Genomic DNA, 24,338 nt, shown 5'->3' with positions numbered 1-24,338 from the left:
TGCTGTGCAATCCTCGTGCCTAAATACAAATATACATTTTAAACACTTGTGCGCATAATCCACATGCGCGTATCCCATGCACCAATGACTATGCACCAACATTAACACACAACAAGCAACATACAACACTGTGGCAGGCTGGCGAGTGGAAAGAGGCCCAGAGACAGACTGCAGTTCAAAAAAAAATAACTATTTTATTATAAATGAACACAAAAATGAAAGGGCACAAGGGCCAAAACAAAGCAATTTCAACACAAAGAAAGACAAAAAGCAAAACTTACAAAAATAACAATTTCCAGGCTGGGCAATGCCTTCACTGGATTCAAACTTTCCAAGCAACCAAAAAAAAACCAACCTGCTTCCTCAGCTCCCTCCTCTCCAAATGAGAAGCAGAGGCCTCCTTTTATATCAGGTGGCTGGGCGCTGATTGATCGTTAATCAACCTAATCAACTAATCAACCCCAGCCACCTGAACATAATAAACCCAGGCAGGTAGGGGAAGTTAACCCCATCTCTGCCAATTTAAAGGGCAGAGCTTTGCTCTGCCACAAACACCGAAATGCACACAGGAGTGGGGAAACATTGCCACAACACGTCACAGGTGTATATATGTTAAACACTGACACAGGTTTATATATACAATGCTCCCCTTTATAACTCTGTAGTTGGGAGTCATAGCTAGGAGACTGTGCTATTTATGTTCCATCTTATAATGAGAATACTAGTGTTAGTGTAATGGCATTATGGGGCAAATGGGAGCCATGACTGTACCACCCTATAACCTGTTCCTCAGTATAAAGGGCTCACTGATGATTAGTTTTTTCTTCACCTATTCACACAAAGTGTTTAGCGATCTTAGCCCCAACCCCACCCAGTGCCGGCGCTGAGATTTACTGGGCCCTGCTGCAGCACAACCTAAAGAAAGAAGATAGGCCCTCGCAAAAAAGAATATTTTCCCATGAGGCCAATTCCTTTTTCAAGATTCTAACATCTAACTGCAAGAGCAGCACTGAGCATGCTCAGAATCTAAATGTAAAATCCCTATAACTCAGGAACAGTTTTATTTTTTTTCATCAAATCAGAAAAAGGCACTATTCTGGGCCAGCCCCCTTGTACCCTAAAATTGTCAAATAAAAATTAAAAACCGTTTTGGAGCTGGAGACTGACAAAAAAAAAAAAAAAAAAAAAAAAAAAAAAAAAACAGCAATAAACACAGCTTAAAAATAAATAAATAAATAATAATTTCACTATCTGGATCTCGGAATCCGCACGTCCAAGCAGAACGAAATGTCAAAGTTGTTAAAGTACACAAATTGAAGTTTAACATTAAACTGCCTACTCAACCCTAACTATAGCGGCTCTATAATATTGTATTATGCACAAGGGAAGGCAGCAGCAAGGCTAGCAGGTGACATAACACTATGTAACACAATTTTTGTTCCTGGGTAGTAAGTGTTATTTCCTAATTGCTTATGCCTCAAAAGTATAGAAAATGGCTATTATTCCCCACAAACTTTGCTTTTGTGACCAGGACAGTGATATTTCAAAATATCACTATTTCCAATGGGAAAATGGGCAAATGTGTGTCTTTTCGTTCACATAAAGTCAGAAAAAAACAACACATGAATCCAAATTAACATGTATTTATACTAAAGTAATACAAAGATGACTACAAAAGATTTAGAAGTGAGTAGTTTTTCGAGATTTACAATTATACTGTATTTACAGTATAATTATAAATCTCAAAAAACTACTCACTACCCTATAGTTAGGGTTGAGCCCTTTATACTGAGGAACAGGTTATAGGGTGGTACAGTCATGGCACCCATTTTCCCATTGGAAATAGTGATATTTTGAAATATCACTGTCCTGGTCACAAAAGCAAAGTTTGTGGGGAATAATAGCCATTTTCTATACTTTTGAGGCATAAGCAATTAGGAAATAACATTTACTACCCAGTTCCATAATGTAAGGAGGTAGGAGTGAAAACACAAAAACAGTTTCTCTGGCAGTCAAGCTGGGTTTATTCATTAAGGAGTCCCAGATCACGCATTGTCAGTTTGAGTCTTCTACTTAACTGTAATAAACTTACATAATGCAATACAGCGTCTGAAGAAACAATACTCTACAGCAAAGGGGCGGTACAAGGTGAGTGCATACAGAAAAGACATGTACATTACAACACAGCATACCGTATATAGTTTCATTACAACATACAACATCGATGACAGGTTCACCGAATTGAAACAGTAAGTATACTTTACCATTTGTAATTGCCATGTATTATCACTGCAGGTTGAGTTGAAACTACATACAAATGCTACAACACCCTGAAAAATTTACAAGAAACTCATGATGTTACCTTCGCTATGTCTCTAGTTGTCCATAATCTCATACACCTCATAAGTCATACATCAACTGGCAAATACACTTCTCAACAGATTTAATTGTGACAGGAGAAAACAAATATGTTCTAAGAATTACTCCTTCAATAATGCTGGTTCTCTGTTTCCACAATGAACCACTCCTTTCGATCAGAGCGCAAGCATTGTTGCAGGAGGGAGCTTGTACACTGCAATGGTTGCAAGAAAAATGATCAAAACCATGGGAATACAGTGAGTTGCTGTGAAATGGGCAACATGAGATGAGCCAAGTTAAAGCAATGTGTTTCTTGTGGATTGCCTGGAACACCAGGCTCAAAACACATCACTTTTAATACAATAAAAAAATCAGATTGTATTTGTAGGGGCAGATGATACTTAGGGGTGTTTTTTTTTTATCTCAATACATTCAATAATCAAAATGATAAACAAACTAGCACCATTTATAGCATAAAATATAAGAGTTTAGAAAATGAAATGAATTAACGAAAGGATTATGGAAATGATACAATTTAATTTGAATGCTACCTACTATACAAAACTAAGAGACAAACAACTTGAATGATTAAGAAACATTAAAGTGTAATATTGTGCCAATGTCCTGCATGTGATGTGTCAAGTGATCAACTGGACAGTAAATGAGACCTAAAGCACTTAGCTGTAGTTATAAACCAATCTTAACGGTAACAGTCTTACCTCAGAGAACCTCTGCACATCCTGGGTCAGAGTCCCCACCCTGCTCCATTCAAATTTCTTGAGGAACTTGATGACTGCTGGGTTGACTGCATTGTCTGATGGGACGGTCCGGAAGAAGTTTGGATATTTTTTTTTGTCAGCAAGAACTGGTGTGGTTGCAGCAAAGGAAAGCTAAAAGACAGCAGAAGGTAGCGGAAATTAGTTTACAGATAAGAAAAAAATAGAGGAGTGTGCAATGTGGTTAGTGCAGGAATCACCATTTGCAAAACCACACACCTGCTGTGACACCAAGTATTTCATGCATATTTATCATATTAGTAAATAATCTGCATTATTGTCATAGCCTGCTTGACAAAGAGCATCCCATAAATCTGTATATTACTTATTACATACCCTATAAAGGGAGGTAGCCAAGTCTCAGTTACATTATATGTAGTCTACTGTATATAGTAGTGATTTTCTTCATCTGCAGTACTCTAGTTCAAAATGTTAATTCCTGGTAGAAACACAAACAGTCACTTGGAATAGCCCACCAGTGCACCAGTTTTACACTACCTATTTAACAAGTACTCCAGCATTTTCTCCTCCTGCTAAAGGGGGTGCCTTTGGGTTCACTGAGCAAGCGCTTTGGATAATGCCGAGCAGGGCACCATAAGCGCCATAACCAGGGATGTATGGTCTAAGTAGAAAGCTGCTATTACCCAGTCAAGGCACAGGAGACTTACAATAAACAGATCAACAACCTTGTATACTCTTATAAAAGAGATAAGAAAACATAAGGAACAGGTATGTCAACAGAAAAAAGAAAGATTTGTATATATGAACAGTATTAGTGTACGTGTGGAAATTATTTCTATAGTAAAGCCATCCACAGTGCTAATCTAATTTTGAGAGGAGTTACTGTAGGCTGCCAACAGCAACGAGTTTCTGTAATATGTATTGCACAATGCACATAATACAAAAGAAACATCAATACGTGTTATAAATTGTGGGTGTCAGAACACATGAGGTTTCATAATGCTGCATTGCACTGTTTGAACTGGCAACAGAATCCAGTCTAGAGTAGCTTGCATTCTAAAAGTGACTGCTTTGATACACTTTCACGCCTGTGATAGCAGAGTAAGCATAGTGTGATAGAAAGCTTTTTACCCCATTCATACTCACTGATCTCTTACTATCCCCAGACAGATAGCCGTGGTCAAATCTTCAAATACATGCAGAAATATTAAATTACACAGAGAAACCCATCCCACAAATGCAGTGGTATTCCAAATATTATCAATCTATATAGTCTCCCTCTTACTGTATGTGGTTGGGAGCAACAGTTAAGAGAAAGTTCTATTTGTGCTCTGCCATATTGTGAGAATGCAAGTGACATTACGGATCAAATGGGAACTATGACCATTTTGTTTTATAACGTGTACTGCGATATACAGGGACCTCTTACAACAAGGGTGCACTGTATAATTAAACCCAATGGTTTAATTCATCAAGAGGGCATCTATAGTGGTTTAAAATTGATATTCCTATTATAGATAATGTATTGATGATCTAATTGAAGTAAGTCATCTTAGCAAAGGCCAATATACAGCACAGATAAGGGACCAAATTAGTGAAAGGCACTAAAAGTGATTTTTACCATGAATGTTCCTCATCTAATTTCAAAAGGCTTATGGGCGATAGCAATAAATTGCACTGGGAGTCGGACACATTTATTGTACATTGCCAGATAGACTAGCTTTGGGGGTGTGTTCATTACTTTAAAATATTGTAAAATGTTCATTGTACGGTGTACTGATTGCTCACAACACACAACTATATGCTCAAATCCACATTAAATGTACTTTATATCACAAACATGGACATCACTGCCTTCTATAATGTATAATAACACATATGGAAAATTGAAATGGTAAGATTGTACTGTTCAGTTCATTGACAATATTTCAGGCCATGTAAAATAGTCAGAGTTTTTTTTTGAAAGTAAACAATTTTGAGTTCAGATTAGGCAGCACTGAGAATTATTTGCGATCACATTAAATGCATTCCAATTTGTAAAATACAACTATTTGGAATTTCAATTTAACAGACTCAGCTCCTCTTTATGGATGACCAATAAATGAATGCATATCTGATTCAGGTTGGTACCTGTGTTTATATCTGGGGTAAGGGTGCCTCTTAAGTGGTCCAAAAAGAAAATATTTAAACTGTATTTTGGACTTCCAGTTTTTGAAGGTTCACAGTTCATTTATCTTTACTTTCTAATTCTGTTCCTGGTCACAAATTAATGTGGTTTTGTCTAAATCCCTAGTGGTCTGTAATTCTGCATAGCACACAACTGCCACTCACAGTGGCACAATCAGCACTTACTGTTCAGATAAGCTTTGGGACTCGAAAAGCTAAAAGGAAAGATTAGCACCATCATTTCAGTTTTGGAGAATTTGTAACTAATAACACAAATCCCATTATCTTTCCAGTGTAGAAACATACTTTCAGCTCCCCGAAGACTGAGGAAAAAAAAGCTGTTTATGGATTAATAATGTTTTTTTTTTTTTTTGTCCCACATTCCATTGCTCCAAAATTTATATCCATAATACATAAGGAAGTTTATTTTCTGGTGTTAAACACATTCTTATGGACGCCTGGGTAGCTATATCCCTGGCATACAAAATCCTCTCCACATTCTGTTGCATGTGAAGAATTTTCACATTGTAGTTTTAATTTAAAGATTTCATTTTGTGGCATTCTGGTGAGCCAAATACCCCCACCCCCTCCACCCCCTCACACATACATATTTAGGCATGGAAAAAAAATATGCATATTCTTATGCATGTTTTTTATTTCCATAATGAGTTATCCAGCCTTAGTTAGCATAAAACCCACCATAATAATGTCATGAATACAGTACATGCAAGTCAAGATTTCTTTTCCTTAAGGCAAATTAATTGTTCACAACATCAGCGGTACTCCTGTAAGGAAGATTTTAATTCCCCTTGTCGACAAAACCTCTGAACAACTATTATAAAAACACAAATCAAAACGTAATGAAGAAGCAGTGCATGCTTCAGCCTCCCCTCCTAATTATGAGTTGCAATTACAACATGTAGCTCCTTGTAAATAACAGCACAGCAAGAGATATCCTTCATTAAATTCATTTAATAAACCGTGTTTGTAATGTAGGAAATGCTTTGCTAATATCATTTTACGCAAGAGAAGATTAAACTATTCTGACTTTTCATTCCAGTCTTTACCTTAATAACAACAACAACTTCTGGAATGATTTTTTTTGGTATATGCAGCAACACAGACAACATCCACATAACATATATTTGCAAAAAGTCTTCCATACTGGATCATAGGTATTACTTCAATTGCAGGAACATTGAAACCAAAAGGATTGGTCTGGTAATATGAGACCTTGACTTGGAGTTCAAAGGTTTTCCACAATCCTTGTATGTCTTTAACTGTGAGGAACTACAAATTCACAATATATAAAACAGCAAACTATGAATACATACAGCTAATTATTTGCAATGTGTAGCTACTTTATATAGATTATTATTGTAATTATTACTGCAAATAAAGAAGTTAAATATCAATGATCAAAAAAGCTACAGAGAAAACTAAAATATAAATGATAACCCATGCTTGGGAAATGGTGTCTTGTTCTGTGCTATCAATAGCAGGCACCTGCAGTTCTTAAGGTCAACTTTTATACAGGAGCTCAAAAATGCAGCTTAGCACAGTGGCCATATGTAAACATGCACAGGGGCTTTCCACAAATCAGTCTTCTTTTAGCTGGGGCTGACTCTAAACGACGCATTCATAACTCACAAAACTCACTGCATCACAGATAGTAAATGATCAGAAACAGTAGGCCACCATAAATATTTTATGGACCATGAATTGGCAGCAGGGGGCTTCCTGCTTTTCCTGCAGTATTCATTTGTTTTCTAGTGGGAGGTTCTTTGCATTTCCATTGAGACTCCTAAGGAAATACCAGTTGGGTACCTTTGTATAGTGAGATCCATGGGACTGGAATTAACTATAATATAATCAGTACAGTATTATTGAATCTACAGTGTGGGGGAGTAGGAGATTGGAAAATTGGAAAGGTCATATAAGCAATGGGTTTATTTCACAACAATACAGTCACCAAATCTGTTCAATCACTTCCTACAGCATGGATTTCCATAAGGTTATGAAAACACTATCTCTGCACAGCCCTTTCCAACCCAGTTTTTAATAGCAAGGTGGTTCTGTAGTGGAAGAGCAGTCACATGGGTATGAACCAGTGGTGCTGTGATAACATTTTCATATTTTGACATAACAATGGTATAAAACAAATATACACTGGTAATCCATTGCAGTACCAGAGTACCTTATCAACGCCCGTACAGTGCTGTTTTGCAGCATCAGTGCTGGTCAATATGAGCTTTAAACCCACTGTGTTGCCATTGCTGGTAATGCCGTGGTCTGCTGTTGATTCTACTAGTACTCTACTTCACAGTATATGGTACTTGGCTTTTTAGTACCTTTATGTACAGTTTCATTAATTATTGTGATATGGCAGCTAATTACAACATCTTTCCAAAAGTACTTTGCTCTTTTGCTGTGAAAAGCTTAACTTCAGTTTTGGATAAGCTATCAGTTGTTCTGCACATCAGCCATTCAAGAAGCTTAGAAGAACAAAACAGGTAACTTAAAAGATTATTGCATTAGCTTTTCAACCCGGTAGGCTGACATGCACTGTAAGAGGTTCGCTGGGATATTATGGGGTTGTTTTGGGCTATCTGGCAATAACTATCATTGTTCAGTTGATACAATTAGCTGTCCCAGACTCTCACATTCTCACCAGAAACACAAATAAACAAAACCCTGTTAAGAATGGTTATCAAATTGTGATGAATATATGCTTGTACTGTACCTCAATTTTGTGCATTGTGCATATTTTATTATTTAATCTTTTTTTTTTCTCCACGCACATTCTGCAATAATAAACTGTATTAATGTATCTTTGGTGGAACTGAAGAAACAAATTAATTTGAAACCATAATGCTTGACATGAACTAGGAGTTGTTCTTACAGACATTTTAGTTTTCAGTGGCAAACTGGAACAAAAAAGATGATATCTAAAATCTTTATTTAGGGTCTTAACTCACTTTAATATGCATTTTTCATTATACATGATTATTATTAATAGTAGTTGTATTAGTGGTATCCATAGTATTAGTATTATCAGTAGACATGTCTCCAGCGGACTCCACATAGGTGTGTTTTATCTTAACCCGGGAGCGGACCAGGGCCCTGAACATGGCTCCGCAGTCAAAGAAACCCTCCCCCATGATCTTATGCTTCCTGGTCTTGTAGATGGACAGTCTAGCAAGAGCCAGGAGCAGATTCACCAGGTGGTCTCTCACCTTGGTGGAGCCATGAACAGGGTGCCTGAAAATGAGGAGGGTGGGTGAAAAATGCAGCCAGAACTAGAGCAGGTTGTTCTTTAAAAGCAGGAAGAACCGCTACAGCCTCCACCCCAAGTCCCCAGCTCTTCTTGGGACCAGCGGGGAATACAGGACCTCCCACTGGGGATTGATGCCCTTCATGGGTCGGCGGGGCTCCCTCCAAGCTTAGTAGGAGTAGTCGTAGTAGTTGTAGTATGATTATGCTATTAAAGAAATATTCCTGGATTATTATAAAACAAAGGCTAAGAGGCAGTCTTAAATTTAAACATAAAAAAAGCAGAATCATTTTCTGGTTTCTCACGCCACTGCCTTGGCATTCTGTGGGGTCCTCTTATACGTACAGTTTGCAACTGACTTAAAATGTGCTCCTTTATCACACGGCCCCACAGCAAGTTAGAATGTATTGCAATGCAGAGTATGAAACAGCTCCTCATATAATTGTATACATATACCCTGTATAACTAGGGACTGTAAATAAAACCCCTCTGCAGGGACACATTACCAGCTGCAAGATATTTTGCTACTGCTGTTGTTTCCAGCAGCTTTGTTTATTACTTTGCACTGGAGAAAATCTGACCTTGGAGGACAGCTGTATAGAAAAGCTGTTCACAAGTACTGGAGCCATCACTGAACAGTACAACAGTGTAATCTTGAATTGTTTAGCATGGTGACATATGGGCTGCTCTGTTTGCTTGCCAAGCACAAAGGTAGTTCAGGACTTGAACCACGCTACTTGGCTACAAACATTTGAGCAAGAAAATTGTTTCACTAGTGGCTTCAGGCCGAGGAGTTTACGTCTGGTTGCCTTTGTTGGGAAACTACATTGTTCTCCCATTAGTTTAATGGCATGCTATCCTATTTACCGCCTTTTCCCCTTATAAAGAGCCTCAATGCAGTCAGTTATAAATTAGATGTCTCGAATTCATCTTTGCATGAGTTTCCATTACTGATTTTTGTTATTGCATGGGATTGGTTTCATTTAACACAAACAGTGCAACAGTGGGAACAGTGCATGACCCCAGAGCAAGGAAGTGTGCTAACATTACACTTCTCAATCTACATATATTGTTTTTGGTCAACCACTTGGAAGAGATGACCATGAAGCTTGTACAAGTTTCATATAGTATGGTAATACTTGGAACAACAATTCATATTCAACACTTTGTAACAGTATTCGTTTCTGATTAGTCACGAGAAGATGAGCCAGTCAAACAAATCACAGACACACACCTGCTCTTTATTATATTAAGATATTTTCATAATGCTAATGACATGAGGAGCCATTGGAACCATCAAATGCAGATTATTTTAAAATCCTTTGCATATAAGCCACTTACAAACCATGGGAACTGGAGTACAGATTTCAAGTAAATGATGTGCAATATATGCATTTACTGTAGCACAGAGGCTTTTGTGAAAGGTAGTGTTGAATGGGTTTTAAAATGTCCTTATATCTTACTCAAGGATTTTACATAACTCTGAACATCTGAAATGGAAGTTATTAGAAATAGAAGTGTCCTAAAACATATTAGCTTCCCTCGTGTTTTGCTTAAATATTTAGCATATGGAATTCTGCTGTAGTGAGATGGTTCAGAACTGTACTGCTGGAATGCTGGTCATATAAAAGAGACTTTTCCAACTCAATTCAATACATTTATATTAAAGATGATAAGGGTGAAAGGTAAAATAATATAATTTAATTTTTAATGTGTGCTGTACTTATCAGATAAACTTCACAAAAGAAAGACATTTTCAGTTATTCCCAGTCTCATACTGCATTACAGATCAAAATAAATCTTCACTGAGACACATTAAAGAATGAATTATTGTGGTTTAACTGGGATTTGATTTTGACATTCATTCTTTCAAAGTCAAGCTTTTTGGTTTTAGTAATGCAGTCCCACTAGGACAGTACTACTGAAATACATGCTTCCTCTTTATTTGACCTCTTCCTTTAATCATATCACATTTGCAGTTCCAATTCCAACATATTCATTGTTACATTCATAAGCATTAACATGATATCAAACCTATTAACCCAACATGCAACGAAACACCTGCGATAACACTAAATATGGGAAGCCAGAACGGTACTGGTTTGACATGATATGACCATTCGTCAGTGATAACTGACGAATGGTACATTGATTCTTTATTTGTACTGTCTCTGGGTTTCTTTACAAGGCTTTGTTGTGACTTTATTGCCAGCTAGTGCTTTAGTTCAATGGTTTACAATATAAAATGTCTCTCATAGTACATCCCAAACAAGCTATTAACTATTGTAGCCAGCTAAGGTAAGTGGAACAAGAGAAATCTTCGTTCATAACTATACTGCAACTATAACACAGAGCGTCCCTTGCAGTTCCTATCTGCTACTGCTGTTAACAAAGCACAGTAGAACAAGAGAAATCTTCATTTAATATTTAAGGAAGGCATTTGGCAACACAGTTTGACATCTCAGCACACTCTGCTGGAGTGGAGCATCGTAATGTAGCACCCTTCAGTGCAAACAGTTATTGGTACTGACTTACCATAAAAACAGGTGTATAAGTCTCACCCATGTATAGGTATAAGTCACCCCCCCCCCCCCCCCCCCCCCCGCCTTTTTGAGACAACAGTTTCAGGAAAAAGCGTATAGGTCACAGGTTACCAGCAATGGGAGGAGTTGACACGGTCTGTATTGTATTGCACATAATAATCCACAAACAAAAGTCAAAAACAAAAAGGAAAATAAACACGGTACGTTTCGGGTTTCAGAGATACTTTTCTAGTCCCTCACTGACACTCACAGGGTTGCCCAGACTTTTCCCCGGCTAGGGGTACATAAAAACAAAGCCTTCTTCGCCGGGCTTGCTTGCCCCTCTCTCTTTATCCAGACACTGATGTTCTGTTATGATTTGTAATCCAGGTTTCCAAACAGTGCTCCTGTTGTTGTTTCTCTTAGAAAGGGCAAGACCGAGGGAACATCAAAGCATCATTTTTATTGGTTAAGCGATCCTCCAAGAACCGCCTCCCAACCACTCAGAGAGAGAGAGAAAGAGACAACACACCCTCACCCAACCTCTCTGTGTCATTGCCTTGATTGACAGACTGATTCCACGGCGCTCCCAATCTCCTCTTGCAGGATCATGCATGCATCAGATAGACAGCACAGACCTCGCCCTGTCACACGCTTTTATTTCTTTTTTCATTTATCAGCACTAACTTCATACCAAGGAAGTTCTTCTGTTAAGTTGAAACTCAAGTACAGTATTCAAAACACAGCATTAGTTATGTACAACATTATATTTAGCTTTTGTGTTTCAAAATACAATACATTGTATTCATCATCATTACTATGCTTCAAAGCAGCTGAGAATGAGAATGTCCTGTTTCTTCACATTGCTTAAAATCCTCTAATTTGGTTCTGTATGCATCACAATTCTAAGTGATAACAGCTCTTTAAACTCACTGGGGACTAAACCCTGCAGGCAAATAGCTTCAGGGCATCAAAGCAATTAGTATTGGGCATCCAGTGCCTGAATGAAAAAGAAACAGAACTTGCAATATACTTACTGAGAGGGCAAAACAGTCCATTTTTAAAAACAATATGTTGGATTTATTTAAAGACTAAGTAGCAGGGTTCCGAAAAATATAGCGTTACACGTCCCCATGTGTTGCTACAACTGTTTAAATAACAAACCTGTAATTTGTTAACATCCTGACAACTTTTTACACTTATAACTTTAAAGTTTGTTTCAAAGTTATTTTCAAAATGTCAGCGCTGGTGCACTGATAGTGTAAGGATTATTGTCAAACAGGTAAAACAGCAATAATAATCCACGATGCAGTACAGAACAGAAAAGCCAGAGCACCTGTTATGTTTTTATTTTTTATTTTTTTATCACACTTCCTGCAGTGATTTAGAAGAAGACATATCTCAAATCCCAGTGCACTAGAGCAGTTATAGCAACACGTAAAGACACATAACGCTATATTTTTCAGAACCCTGCTACTTACTCTTTAATGGCATGTATAATTAATCAATAGAACCCTTAGAGGGCATTGCTGTCTGATAGTGGACTGGAAGTCTTAACAATTCTATGCTTAGTTATACGCATACGACCTATGGGATTTCATGTTATGAATGTAATGAATCTCTTGACTTTATTATTAATTATCCTGTATTCTTAGTGCAATGCATGTATTATATCCATTTGGCCAAATATGTTACCTTTTTTTCTACAGCTAAGAATTGTGGATGGTATTACACTGATAAATTCCATTACACTGGTCTATACTGTATTATATAGAGCCCACAAAAACTCAAGTGATGGGCAGCTGGTAATTCCAAAGAGGAAAAGTTGAACAAATCCATCAATATTTCTCTTAGTTATTATCTAATTGGAGTGTGATTTGGCAAGAGTTTGGGGTTCATTAAGTTTTAACTATGCCTAGGGGCACTGAACATTTATATATCAGGGTGATTATAATGTAATCTTCTTTGCAATCATGCCAAGGCTGGTTGAGCACACAAAGCAGGATATGCCTGTCAGTCACGAAGCAAAGACCTTCGGAGCAAAATTGCATGAAATCAGAATTAAGTGACATTGATGTTAACTCTTGTGAAGTGTCTCAGTACTGGACAAGACAGCTAGTTGGATTGATACAGGAATATGAACGGGTGTTTTCAAGACACAAAATTGACTCAATTAAAATTCATGTTTTAAGACAATAAGAAAAATGTAAGAATGTTATTCCCACCTGGGAATAATTCATTTTTCTAAAATACTCAAATTACCATTTTAAGAATGTGTTGGTATGTGCAGGCTGTTATTTTCCCACAATGATCTCATTCCCAAAGCTGAAATTACTTGTTACATCAGAAGACGTGGTTTCTTGTATGAACAAGTACCAGTATACTGAATTTTCTGAGATGCAAAACAACTTAAAATCATTTAAAATACCTGTTTTGAAAATAATAAAATTCAATGGAACATATTTACAAATCATTACCACAAAGCTATGGTAACACAAAATAAGAAACAACTAAGGTAAACGTAGTGGGTAGTCAATGCTGTGAAAATATGGCCAAAGGAGTTTTAAAAATTGAGGTGTTTGCAACAGCTTTTAGGGTTTTTTGGAAGTTAATTCACTCAGTTGTACAAAAAACATCACTGGCATGCTATGAAAATAACAATGTTTTCACTACCTTCACTAAATCTAAGTAGAATTATTATCAGACCAAAACTATGCAACAGATGGAACAATGTTGGACAATGGTCTACTGTGACACCCAGGGATTACAAATGCACAGAATAGGAATCTCTAGTGTCAATCATACAGTATCAGGGCCTAACTTTCTCTAAAACACATGGAGACAGATTTAATTACAGGTCTTAAATACTTTGATTCATGAAAGAAAAAAGAGCATGCTTTTCAAAAGTTCGTAAATGATAATTCCGGTATGTAGCATTGATTTTGGCATTTTCAAGCGGTCATTATGCTTATTTCATTATTAAATAATCACGCTAATGTAGTTTCCGAAATTATGTTGATTTACAAAATAATGTTAATCTTAACGAGCAGTTCTTCTTGCGACTATTTATTTTGTTTGAGTGGAAATTTCAAATGAAATTCATGTTGTCATAATTTAGCTGGAATGAATTTGCACTTGGAAAAGGATGGTTTTAATTAACGAAAGACTATAAAACTCACCTTGAAACAGAAATTTAACAGACCGCAGCTGTGATGCCGACGATACAGCGAGAGTGTACAGGACCAACTTCTTACAGACTAGCTAGATAATTCAATATTTGTAGTTATGAAAATATTGTAGCCTTTTCTACACTTGTGGTTATGAATGAGATGTACTCACTTGTTTTAACCATTTGTAACCTTGTGAAATGTTTGTTGTATTGCTAAAATGCTATACCATTATTTGCACCCAGTGTAATATTACTACTGTACCAAGAAATTATCAATGCAAGGGTAGCAATTTGAATTATGCAAATGTATGACAGCTGACCTCTACTGTAGATTTTATTTGAATTATACAACTGGTCTTGGTATAGAAAATGGCATATTAGATATTACAATAAACTTTCCCTAGGTGATTGCGGATTTGCAATGCGTCCTTGGCTTTTAACAACTGTGTCTTATTGTGACAAAGTCGGCCGGAGTGGGGGACGTCAGACCAAAAATAGGAACCAGGAAATAAACAGAAAGAGAGGTGGAGTTTGGTGGAGCTGAGCGAATGGTCTCGCTCAGCACTTAATGAATTAACAGAACAGTAAATAAAAAGGTTGTAACAAACAAAAACACAGGACACGGCACATTCAACAAAACAAAGAGACACACAAAACGGACTAACACTAAACAAAACACGGTGCGCTTCTATTTTACTTAATACTATTACATTACCTCAGTCTCCAATTCCGTTCTCCAATCACCGAACACACAACCCAGAGTGGGTGAAAACATATAGCTTTTATGCAGCTGTACCAGACTCGAATGCTAATCAATCATTCAGTTGGAGTTGCGGTATAACTGCACGTGAATTAATAAAGTGCAATTCCCCGTGCTCACATATTATTACGTTTTACTTGCGTGTGAAGTGCTGTGCAATCCTCGTGCCTAAATACAAATATACATTTTAAACACTCGTGTTACACAGACCCGTTTTTATCCCGTGCACCAATGACTATACACCAACATTAACACACAACACCAAATACACACAGGAGTGGGAACTTTGCCACATATACCCCCCCCTTGTGCAAAGCACACATGGCCTCAATGGCCACCTCCCCCCTTAAAATCCCAGAAGTGTTGTTCAAAGTACTGGGCCAAGAACAGGGACTTTAAGGGGTTGATGGGCGGCAATATTGCCAGTAGTCAGGCTGCTACTGGCCATGCTGTCAGTAGACGTGCTGACAGTGGGGCGAATCTCTCCTCCCGCTGTACCACTGGCAGCGGAAACACCGACCCCTGCGGCCAAGCAGAGCTGACTGCAACCCCTGGCGAAGCAGTTCCAGCGACCCCAGGGGATGCGGAAATGGCTGGAAAACCCAGGTGATGCGGAGCGGCTGACAAACCCAGGCGATGCAGTTCCTGCGACCCCAAGCGATGCGGAGCGACTGGCATCCCCAGGCGATGCGAAGCTGCTGGCAACCCCAGGCGATGCAGAGCACCAGGCAACCCCAGGCGATGCGGAGCGGCAGGCAACCCCAGGCAATGCCAGGTAGGCATCCTTGGGCGAAGTGAGGCAGGCATCCTTGGGTGAAGCAAGGCAGGGAGTCAGGACAAGTTGGGGTGCAGGTGCTGGCCCTCTTCTCAACAACTGCGGACAGGCGGTTCTTCCCCGTGCTTCCCTCAGCAGCCTATGGAAGCATCTATTCCTGGTCCTTCTGGTGCAGGGAGAGGCAGCTCCTGCTCCTCTACCCCTGATGGTGATGGAGGCCGTGGCAGCTCCAGCTCCTCTCCTCGTGATGGTGGGGGAAGTGATACCAGCAGGCATTCATCCCCTGCTGGTGGGGGAAGTGATACCAGCAGGCATTCATCCTCTGCTTGTGGATGGGAACCCAGCAGGCATTCATCCTATGCTGGTGGACAGGGGCCCAGCAGGCATTCACCCTTTGCTGGTGGAGGTGAAGGAGGCAGAGGCAGCTCCGGAGGTGGGAGTGGCCTGTTGTCTCCTGACAACGGAGTTGGGAGTGGCTTGTAGTCTACCCTTGTTACAGGGGACTGGTGCGGCTCTCCCTCACTTGCAGGGGACTGCTGCGGCTCTCCCTCACTTGCAGGGGACTGGTGCAGCTCTCCCTCCTGCTCTGGAGACAGCGATGGCTCCTCTCCCTCTGGCGCTGGAGATGGCAGTAACGGCTCCTCTCCCTCTGTCACGGGAGATGGCTCCTCTCCCTCTGGCTCTGGAGGCGAAACCAGCAGGCATTCTTCCTCTGCTGGTGTAGATGGGATCTGCAAGTAGTCTCCCTTCAGCCCAATGAGGATGCAGGTGGGCGTGGCTCCTACCACTTGGAATGCAACCTGCTGGGTCAGTCCCATATCAGCAGCCAAGTAGTTGATCACCACAGCTGTCGGGTTCACGAAGGGCATTGGGTAGAAATGTTGTTCCCAGCATTCCCAACGTTGCCCATCTCTGGCCCACAACAGGTCAACAACCAGTGGGAGGTCCTCCCCACTCCACTCCGGGTCAGACACCCAGTCCAGCATCTCCTCAGAGGACGGAAAAGGCTCTGTCTCCTCCCTCCTGGGCTCTAGTTCCTCCTCCTCCTCCTGCAGTCGTTGCTGCTGCTTTCATCTCCCGCTTCTTCTCCCCATTTCTTTATTTTATTTTATTTTTTTTCCCACACACCAAAAAAAAAAACATCCTTTTTTTTCTTCCCAAAAACTGCGGTCCCTGCTCTGGTCTGCGTCTAGGAGGCGCTGGTAATCCCATCTGACACCACGTGTGAGAAAGACGGCCGGAGTGGGGGACGTCAGACCAGAAACAGGAACCAGAAAATAAACAGAAAGAGAGGTGGAGTTTGGTGGAGCTGAGCGAATGGTCTCACTCAGCATTTAATGAATTAACAGAACAGTAAATAAAAAGGTCGTAACAAACAAAAACACAGGACACGGCACATTCGCCAAAACAAAGAGGCAAACAAAACGGACTAACACTAAACAAAACACGGTGAGCTATTTTACTTAATACTATTACAATTACCTCTGTCTCCAATCCTGTTCTCCACTCACCACCGAACACACAATCCCGAGTGGGTGAAAATATGAAGCTTTTATGCAGCTGTACCGAGACTCGATTGCTAATCAATCAATCAGTTGGAGTCGCGGTACAACTGCATGTGAATTAACAAAGTGCAATTTCCCGTGCTCACATATTATTACATTTTACTTGCACGTGAAGTGCTGTGCATTCCTCATGCCTAAATACAAATATACATTTTAAATATTTGTGTTACACAGACCTGTTTATATCCCGTGCACCGATGACCATACACTAACATTAACACACAACGCAAAATACACACAGGGGCGGACACTTTGCCACACTTATCTACACACAAATAGGCGTACAAGGATGCACAGATCCACTAGGAATGTGATTGAGACCATTGACGTGGATTTTGCCTAAACATATTTGTAATGATGTCAGACTCCCCCCACACTTTATGTACAATGTACACTTTAACTTCACATGTTTGTATGCATATACTGTACATTGTTTCTCATAATACTGTAAGTCGTAATCGTGTTGAATTTATTTATAAACAATATTGTGTATTGTGTATTGGGTTAGGCTGGAAGTTCTAATTTTAAAAGCTTATAATGTATAATAAATATATAATGAAGTGTCACATACATGCTACACATGTATAATATAACTAACAAATACTGTACAAACACAAATGGTACTTCCAATGTATTTATTTATAGCCCACAATCGTAAATGCCAAAATGCATACAAAATAAGTTGGCAAGATAAGAAAATAAATTACAACCAATATACATAGATGGCTTAAGGTTTTTTTTTTCTTTTTAACCAAAAAAGATTTAAAATTAAGTTTATAGATTATACACAAAATAGATATTCCCATTATTTTTATTTCCATTTGGCTGCTGTTCACTGGTAGGAGTGCCATCTCCCTGTACGCTACTAGTTTCCATAACAGCAAATTATACTTCCATTCATTTTTCTTGATCTCGTTAACATGCATTTTGATTAACGAGTTCTCCTTAGCTAGTCGCTGAGACAGGAACTGATGTAGGTAACCTGCAACAATTAAGCTTTTTAATGAGATGCATTCATTAACAACCTCATTGACTCAATTTCACAGCATTCATGGATTGATTTAATTAACACATGTAGTTTGAAAATCACTTGCTACTAAAGCTCTCGTTACTATACCATGAGTTCAATACAGTAGCACTGGGTTTTGAAATTCCTGCCCAAAAAGTCTTTTATTTCTTTTTATTTTAATTTTAGGAAATGCATATTTTAGAACGAACAGAAAGCCTTTCTCTTATGGATGAGGAGATACCTGATGTATATATTAACAAACTATTCTGCTTGATGTACATTATATGATATGGAGTATTTGTAAATGGTTTTGAACACTATTTCAGTATCTGAGTGCATGTATGTGCATTCCACCATGAACTCCTTCCCCTTGGATCTACCAAAGAAAAGGCACCAGAATGAATCAAAATATTATTGGGGGTGCAATGAACTCATTTTAAATGCATTTGTAAGTCAATCAAATAAAAATAAAGCTAATGCACTACCTTGCGTCAACAGCCAACATTCATAAAAGTAAATTGTCTTTTTCAATTGGCAATTTATTTACTTATTTATTTTCTTCTGACTTTACAATATGTTTTCAAAAGTTGCTTCATCTATTATCTGTTTGAAGAGGAATTTTTGAACAAGTAAAGGACACTTTTTCTTATTCTCTGGATTCAAACTTAAAAAATATACCAGGGGAAAAGTGTTTAAGGTACAACACTTTATGCAACCCATTCAAATATCTGTCTGTGGATAAAACAAATAATTCTTAAAGAGATTTTATGAAGATGGTCTGGTCTGAAATAGTTTGGATAATATCTCCACATGGGTCATTCTAGCTCAAGTAGACCAAATTATGAGGAAGTATTTCCTTCATTTGTGGTTGATGATGAAGAGTAAAGATTATATAAATGTCACCAAAGATTATATTACTGAGAAACCAAACTAAATAACAAATACTAAAGACGTTACAGTAACTTTAAAAAGTCTCTGAACAGGAAATATAATCAAACACATTTCCGTTACAGAAATCAATCTTGTTCACAATCCCATTTCCATTCATAACCCTAATCCCCCGCTTTCATTTATCATTTTAGCTTGAAATTGCAGCTGATCTTGCGAAGTGCTTCACTCTCTCAATGTTGGAAATTCAATTTTCTATCCATCAACTCCATAATGATTTGAGCCGGACATTTTCTCACCAGCTCCCAGCATACATCACGGTACTTGAAGAGATCTTAAAAAAACAGTTAGTGTTTCCTTGCACATACTGTAGCTCTAAAAAACAATATATTTAACATGTTATTAGGCCATATATTGGAAAAAGAAGGAGAGAAGGAAAGCAGCAAGATTAATTTTCTGAAAACTGGCAGCAGTAAATAACCTGGATCACTAACTAATTCCAATTACAAAAGCCATCAATGGTTCACAACAGTTGTTGTCTTTTGAAGATGAGTAATTTTGGTGAAAGGAAACAAACAGTACCTGACTGTTGTTAATAAGAGTTATGGCTTGACTAATATTCTTTAAGACTATGGATCTCCACAGGAACATGTGACCACTGGGTCAGGCTTGATCACATTAAAGCAAAACAGCAGGGCTAGGGTGTACTACTGTACAGTTCCTACATGTATTATGGAGCTTTTAGCCTTTCCATCTAATTGTATTTCCTGGGACACCTTCAAGGAGACAAAACAGAGTGGAACGACTTTAAATATCTTTGTTTTGTTTGGTGGTGGTTTTTTTTACTGTAAAGAGTAAATAGCGGGGTTCTGAAAAATATAGTGTTGCTGCATCTGTTTAAATAATGTACCTGTAATTTATCATACACTTATAACTTTAAAGAGTGTTCTGTCTTTTCAAAAGATCCTCTCCAAAATGATGGACTACAGTATTTATTCTACTAACTTTTAATAATATGTCATTTTAATCTAAAGCCATTAAGATTAAAAAGACACTTACCAACCTAAGGACACTTATCCCTGGGTCCAGCTGCTTCATTTATATGCACCACATCTATTATGTAACACATTTCTCAAAAGGGCAACACAATCTAATTAAATATTGGTTTTCTCCTCATTTTTATTTTTAAACAATTGAAAAACTGAATGGCCAGTCTTGAAAAGGATGTTCAAATGGTCATACTGATGAATACCTTTAACACTGCTCAGCAAGAGGGACTTCAGCTCTTCAGTTTTTTATGCCTGTTACAACTGTACTGACATTTTGAAACTAACGAAGAACCATTTAAACGTTGTGCAGATTTCGTATTTTAAAGTTGGTCACTGGTTCAGTTGTGTATTTCACTCCCTTGACTGGTCTGAATTTCACTGAATTCAGACTGGGAGACTATTACATAACTAAATGTCAATCAAAAATGTTGCAGGGGCGGGAACATAATGTATAACGGGACATTTTGGCTAAGTATTAAATTCAGTGGATTTGCTACCTTTTGATTGTTTTTGAATTGGCATTTTTCACTTAGCACATTCACAAAGAAAAATGCAAATTCGAAAGAATATCTAGATGGATTTATCTTTTAAATCGTTGACAATTTGAATATAATACCGTCTGCAGCGAATTCACGTCTTGACCTTTAACTCACAAGTATTTCTAAGGAAAATCTGGAGTATTTCCTGCCCAACTCATGTGATAACTCAGGTAACTTGGAAAAGCATGGAAAAGCCTCCTTTCTCAGGCCAATTCAAATGCACTCGAGTTGACTCCAGTTGGCAGTTCATGGAAATAACGTATAGTGAGGCTAGTGCTCGCCGTGTGTGGCAAACCTTTATTTTTAGCTTTGTTTTGTTTTCATTATTGAATCTGACACTAGGGCTACCATAGCTGCTACCCTTGTGGCAGCACCTGTGTTAATGAAATCTGCATGCCTATGAGGTGTGTCAACACCCACTGCTCTGGGACTGCCTTATTATTATGCAGTGACCACCCACCTAGGTAACATCGCCCTCTTACAGTTGCCTTTCACCATCTTGCACAGAAAGATGAAAAAATACATAGATATATTTGATTATTAATGTTATTACCATTTTAGAATTTAGCCAGCCAGGAGTACACACAACAAGGTAAGAAATGCTAAGTATTATTGCATTTGGTTAAGTAACACCTGGGACACACCCAAACTGTGTTTCCATAATAGAATGGTTGAATATATATAAAAAATACTTTAGTAAGTTATAAGGGATACAAAATGATTCAATTTTGGTCACATAAAACATGAAGGAGGATTTCGTTTACAAGGGAAGATGTCCTGAGGGTGACACATTTCTGCGCACGTTTGCCATTTTTACATTACTATTGTTTATCCTTTTTGTTTACAGTGGGAAGGTATTTTAAGGAGAAAACTAAGAAGGCACCAATGCTGTCGATCTGAAAAAAAGATCCAGATAGTTGCTCAAACGCAAAGCTGAAAGTTGGCTTAATAAATAAATAATAATCACTGTATATATAAATGCCACCTTTCATCTTCAAAGGGGTATATTCCCAATGCCTTCTCAATCCATGTCCAAAACTCAGTACAGCTTAACATGTTTGTTCCACAGACTAATGAAAAGCATGGCAGTGCCCTGCCGGGGTGGCGTGGCTGCAGCAGGAGCGCTGTTATCTAATTACACCGGGGACACTGTTTACCTTTTCATCTCTTGTAACACAATCACATCTTTCATTTTGAATGTTGTCTGTTTCTGCTGATAGCTGGAGAGCAGCAGGAGAGCGAGTGAGTGATGTGTGAACAGCCGAATGGCCTCCTTTCGTCTGTAACTTTCTTATGTTCTTACGCTCTTAACCCTTCTTTAGCAGTAAGTGCTTTTTTAATTATGCAGAAACACCCAGCTTCAGCTTCAGCGGGCTAACCTGTTGATGGGCGTGCAGCAAAGGCACTGTCGCTATGGAGATCTGAGTGTGACCAATCAGGAACGACTGCAGTCAGGGCTATTAGAGTAGAACCCCATCTGACCACTCTACCAAACTGGAGGATTGCCTCCCATCATTTTTCACTGGTATCTATAACTTTGGTGACATTTACACCATGCATTCAACTTTTTACAATGAGCTGAACAGATAATGTTAATGATGTATTATTATTATTATTATTATTATTATTATTATTATTATTATTAGTAGTAGTAGTAGTAGTAGTAGTAGTAATGGTATTCATAGTATTACATTGTAGTATTATTTAAAAAAATAACATTACAGTGATACTTAACTGTGCAGTTAGAATATGGTAATATATAGATTTATAACCTGTGAATGAATTAGTGGGAAATGTGTTACCTAAGCTTGTAGTAGCAATAGCCAAGACTTATGGAATAATTTTTTTAAATTTTTATGCTGAATTGGTAGGGTGACCTGATGACCGGTGATTGGTTTAGCCGGGACAGTGCCGGTTTTCTGTCAAAGGTCCCGGTGTGCTGACATTTTTCTCAAAATCAAAAAGTCATGGTTTTCAGCAACTTCCAGCGTCCTCTCACCATAGCAAATGAAGAGCTGGTCAGACTGACGCAGCGCCTTCATCCTATCCATATAACCTCTCAATGCTCTCATTAGGCAGAGGGAATTCAGTTGCCTCTCCTCCTCCGAATCAAAGGGAGAGGAATGGAAAGCCTCTAGTTCTGTAATCACCTTAGGTAGGAACGCAGGGTTTGTGCATAACGATACCCTGTTTCCATTTTCCCAGACGTGCATACAAAAGCTGTGCACAGACAGAGCCTGTAGCTCACTGACCCGCTTAGCGGAGGTGATGGCCAATAAAAAGGCTGTCTTCATAGAGAGATATTTTAGCTCTATGGATTGTATAGGCTCAAACAGGGCCTTAGTGAGAGCCTCCAATACCACGTCTAGACTCCGTTCGAGGAGGACATTCTTTCTAGGGGGACGCAGTCACCGAGCACCTTTTAGAAAATGGGTCACCAGAATATTGTCTCCTGGGGATAGTGAGTATATAGGGACGTGGCTTGCAGATATAGCTGCCAGGTACACTTTCAGTGTTAAAGGGGACCTGCCCACCTCTAGTAGATCTTGCAGAAACTGGAAAATAATTGCTATGGGGCAATAGATGGGGTCATGACCTCTGGCCATGCATTACTTCTGAAAATACCTCCATGTGTAAGCATATAATGCTCTTATATTACAAAGGCAGCAGTACTACAATGCAAGTGCTGGAAGCCTAGCATTCTGTAGTGTAATAACGACCACATCTGAGAGCCCTAAAGCGGACAGACAGTCCCGTTCAGGGGCCAGACCCACAGCTGGAGTCTTCCCAGTTCTGGATGCCAGAGGGTGCCTTGTGCCTGACTGAGGAGATCCATATGCAGCTGGACCTCCCATGGCTGGCACTGCAGCCTGCCTCTTGACCTCGTTGAGAGTGAGACCTAGTCTCGCTAGATGGTTTGTCACTGTCACCATGTGGACTACTGCTCCTTCCTGCAACTGGGAACAGGTCAACCAGTTGTCCAGATAGTTCATCACCCTGATCCCTTGTAGCCACAAGGGAGCTAGGATTGCATCCATGCACTTCAAAAAGGTGCGGAGGGCTAAGCAAAGGCCGAACGGCAGCAGGGAAAACTGGGATACGCTACACTGAAAGGCGAAGCAGAGATATTTCCTGTGCACTGGATGGATAGGAACATGAAAATACACCTAATTCAAGTCCACTGCCCCGGCCGGACAGATATGAGGATGTGGTGATGTGTGATCATCTGAAACCTCCTCTGGAACCTCCCGAAGAACCCATTGATTTGTCTCAGGTATGGATGGGAAGAATGCGCTGTCCTTTTTTGACATCAGAAAGTATCTTGAGTAGAAAACCTTGTCCTGAGAGGTGCATTCTATGAGATGGGTGGCTTGTTTGAGAAGTAGATTCTCTACTTTTTGCCTGAGGGCCAGAATCTGGAGAGGATCGTTCACAAATGTAACCATGATCCCTCAAAAGGGAGGAGGTCCCACACGGAACTGCAGCAGTGTGTACCTTGGCGAGCACCCAGGAGTCCGAGGTGCAAC

At 39.1% G+C, this 24,338-nt stretch overlaps 1 protein-coding gene across 1 annotated transcript in view; it reads right to left on the bottom strand.

Annotated features, from left to right (window-relative positions):
• LOC121315143 (gamma-aminobutyric acid type B receptor subunit 2-like) overlaps positions 1–24,338 on the bottom strand; it is a 270,582-nt gene that overhangs the window by 130,878 nt on the left and 115,366 nt on the right. Inside the window, exon 3 of the mRNA XM_041249098.1 lies at positions 3,078–3,248. Coding sequence (XP_041105032.1) covers positions 3,078–3,248 — 171 coding nt within the window. The remainder of the gene's footprint in view (positions 1–3,077; positions 3,249–24,338) is intronic.

Source organism: Polyodon spathula, chromosome 4 (genome assembly GCF_017654505.1).
Source record: "Polyodon spathula isolate WHYD16114869_AA chromosome 4, ASM1765450v1, whole genome shotgun sequence".
NCBI lineage: Eukaryota > Metazoa > Chordata > Actinopteri > Acipenseriformes > Polyodontidae > Polyodon > Polyodon spathula.
This window is presented reverse-complemented; position numbering and strand designations above follow the sequence as displayed.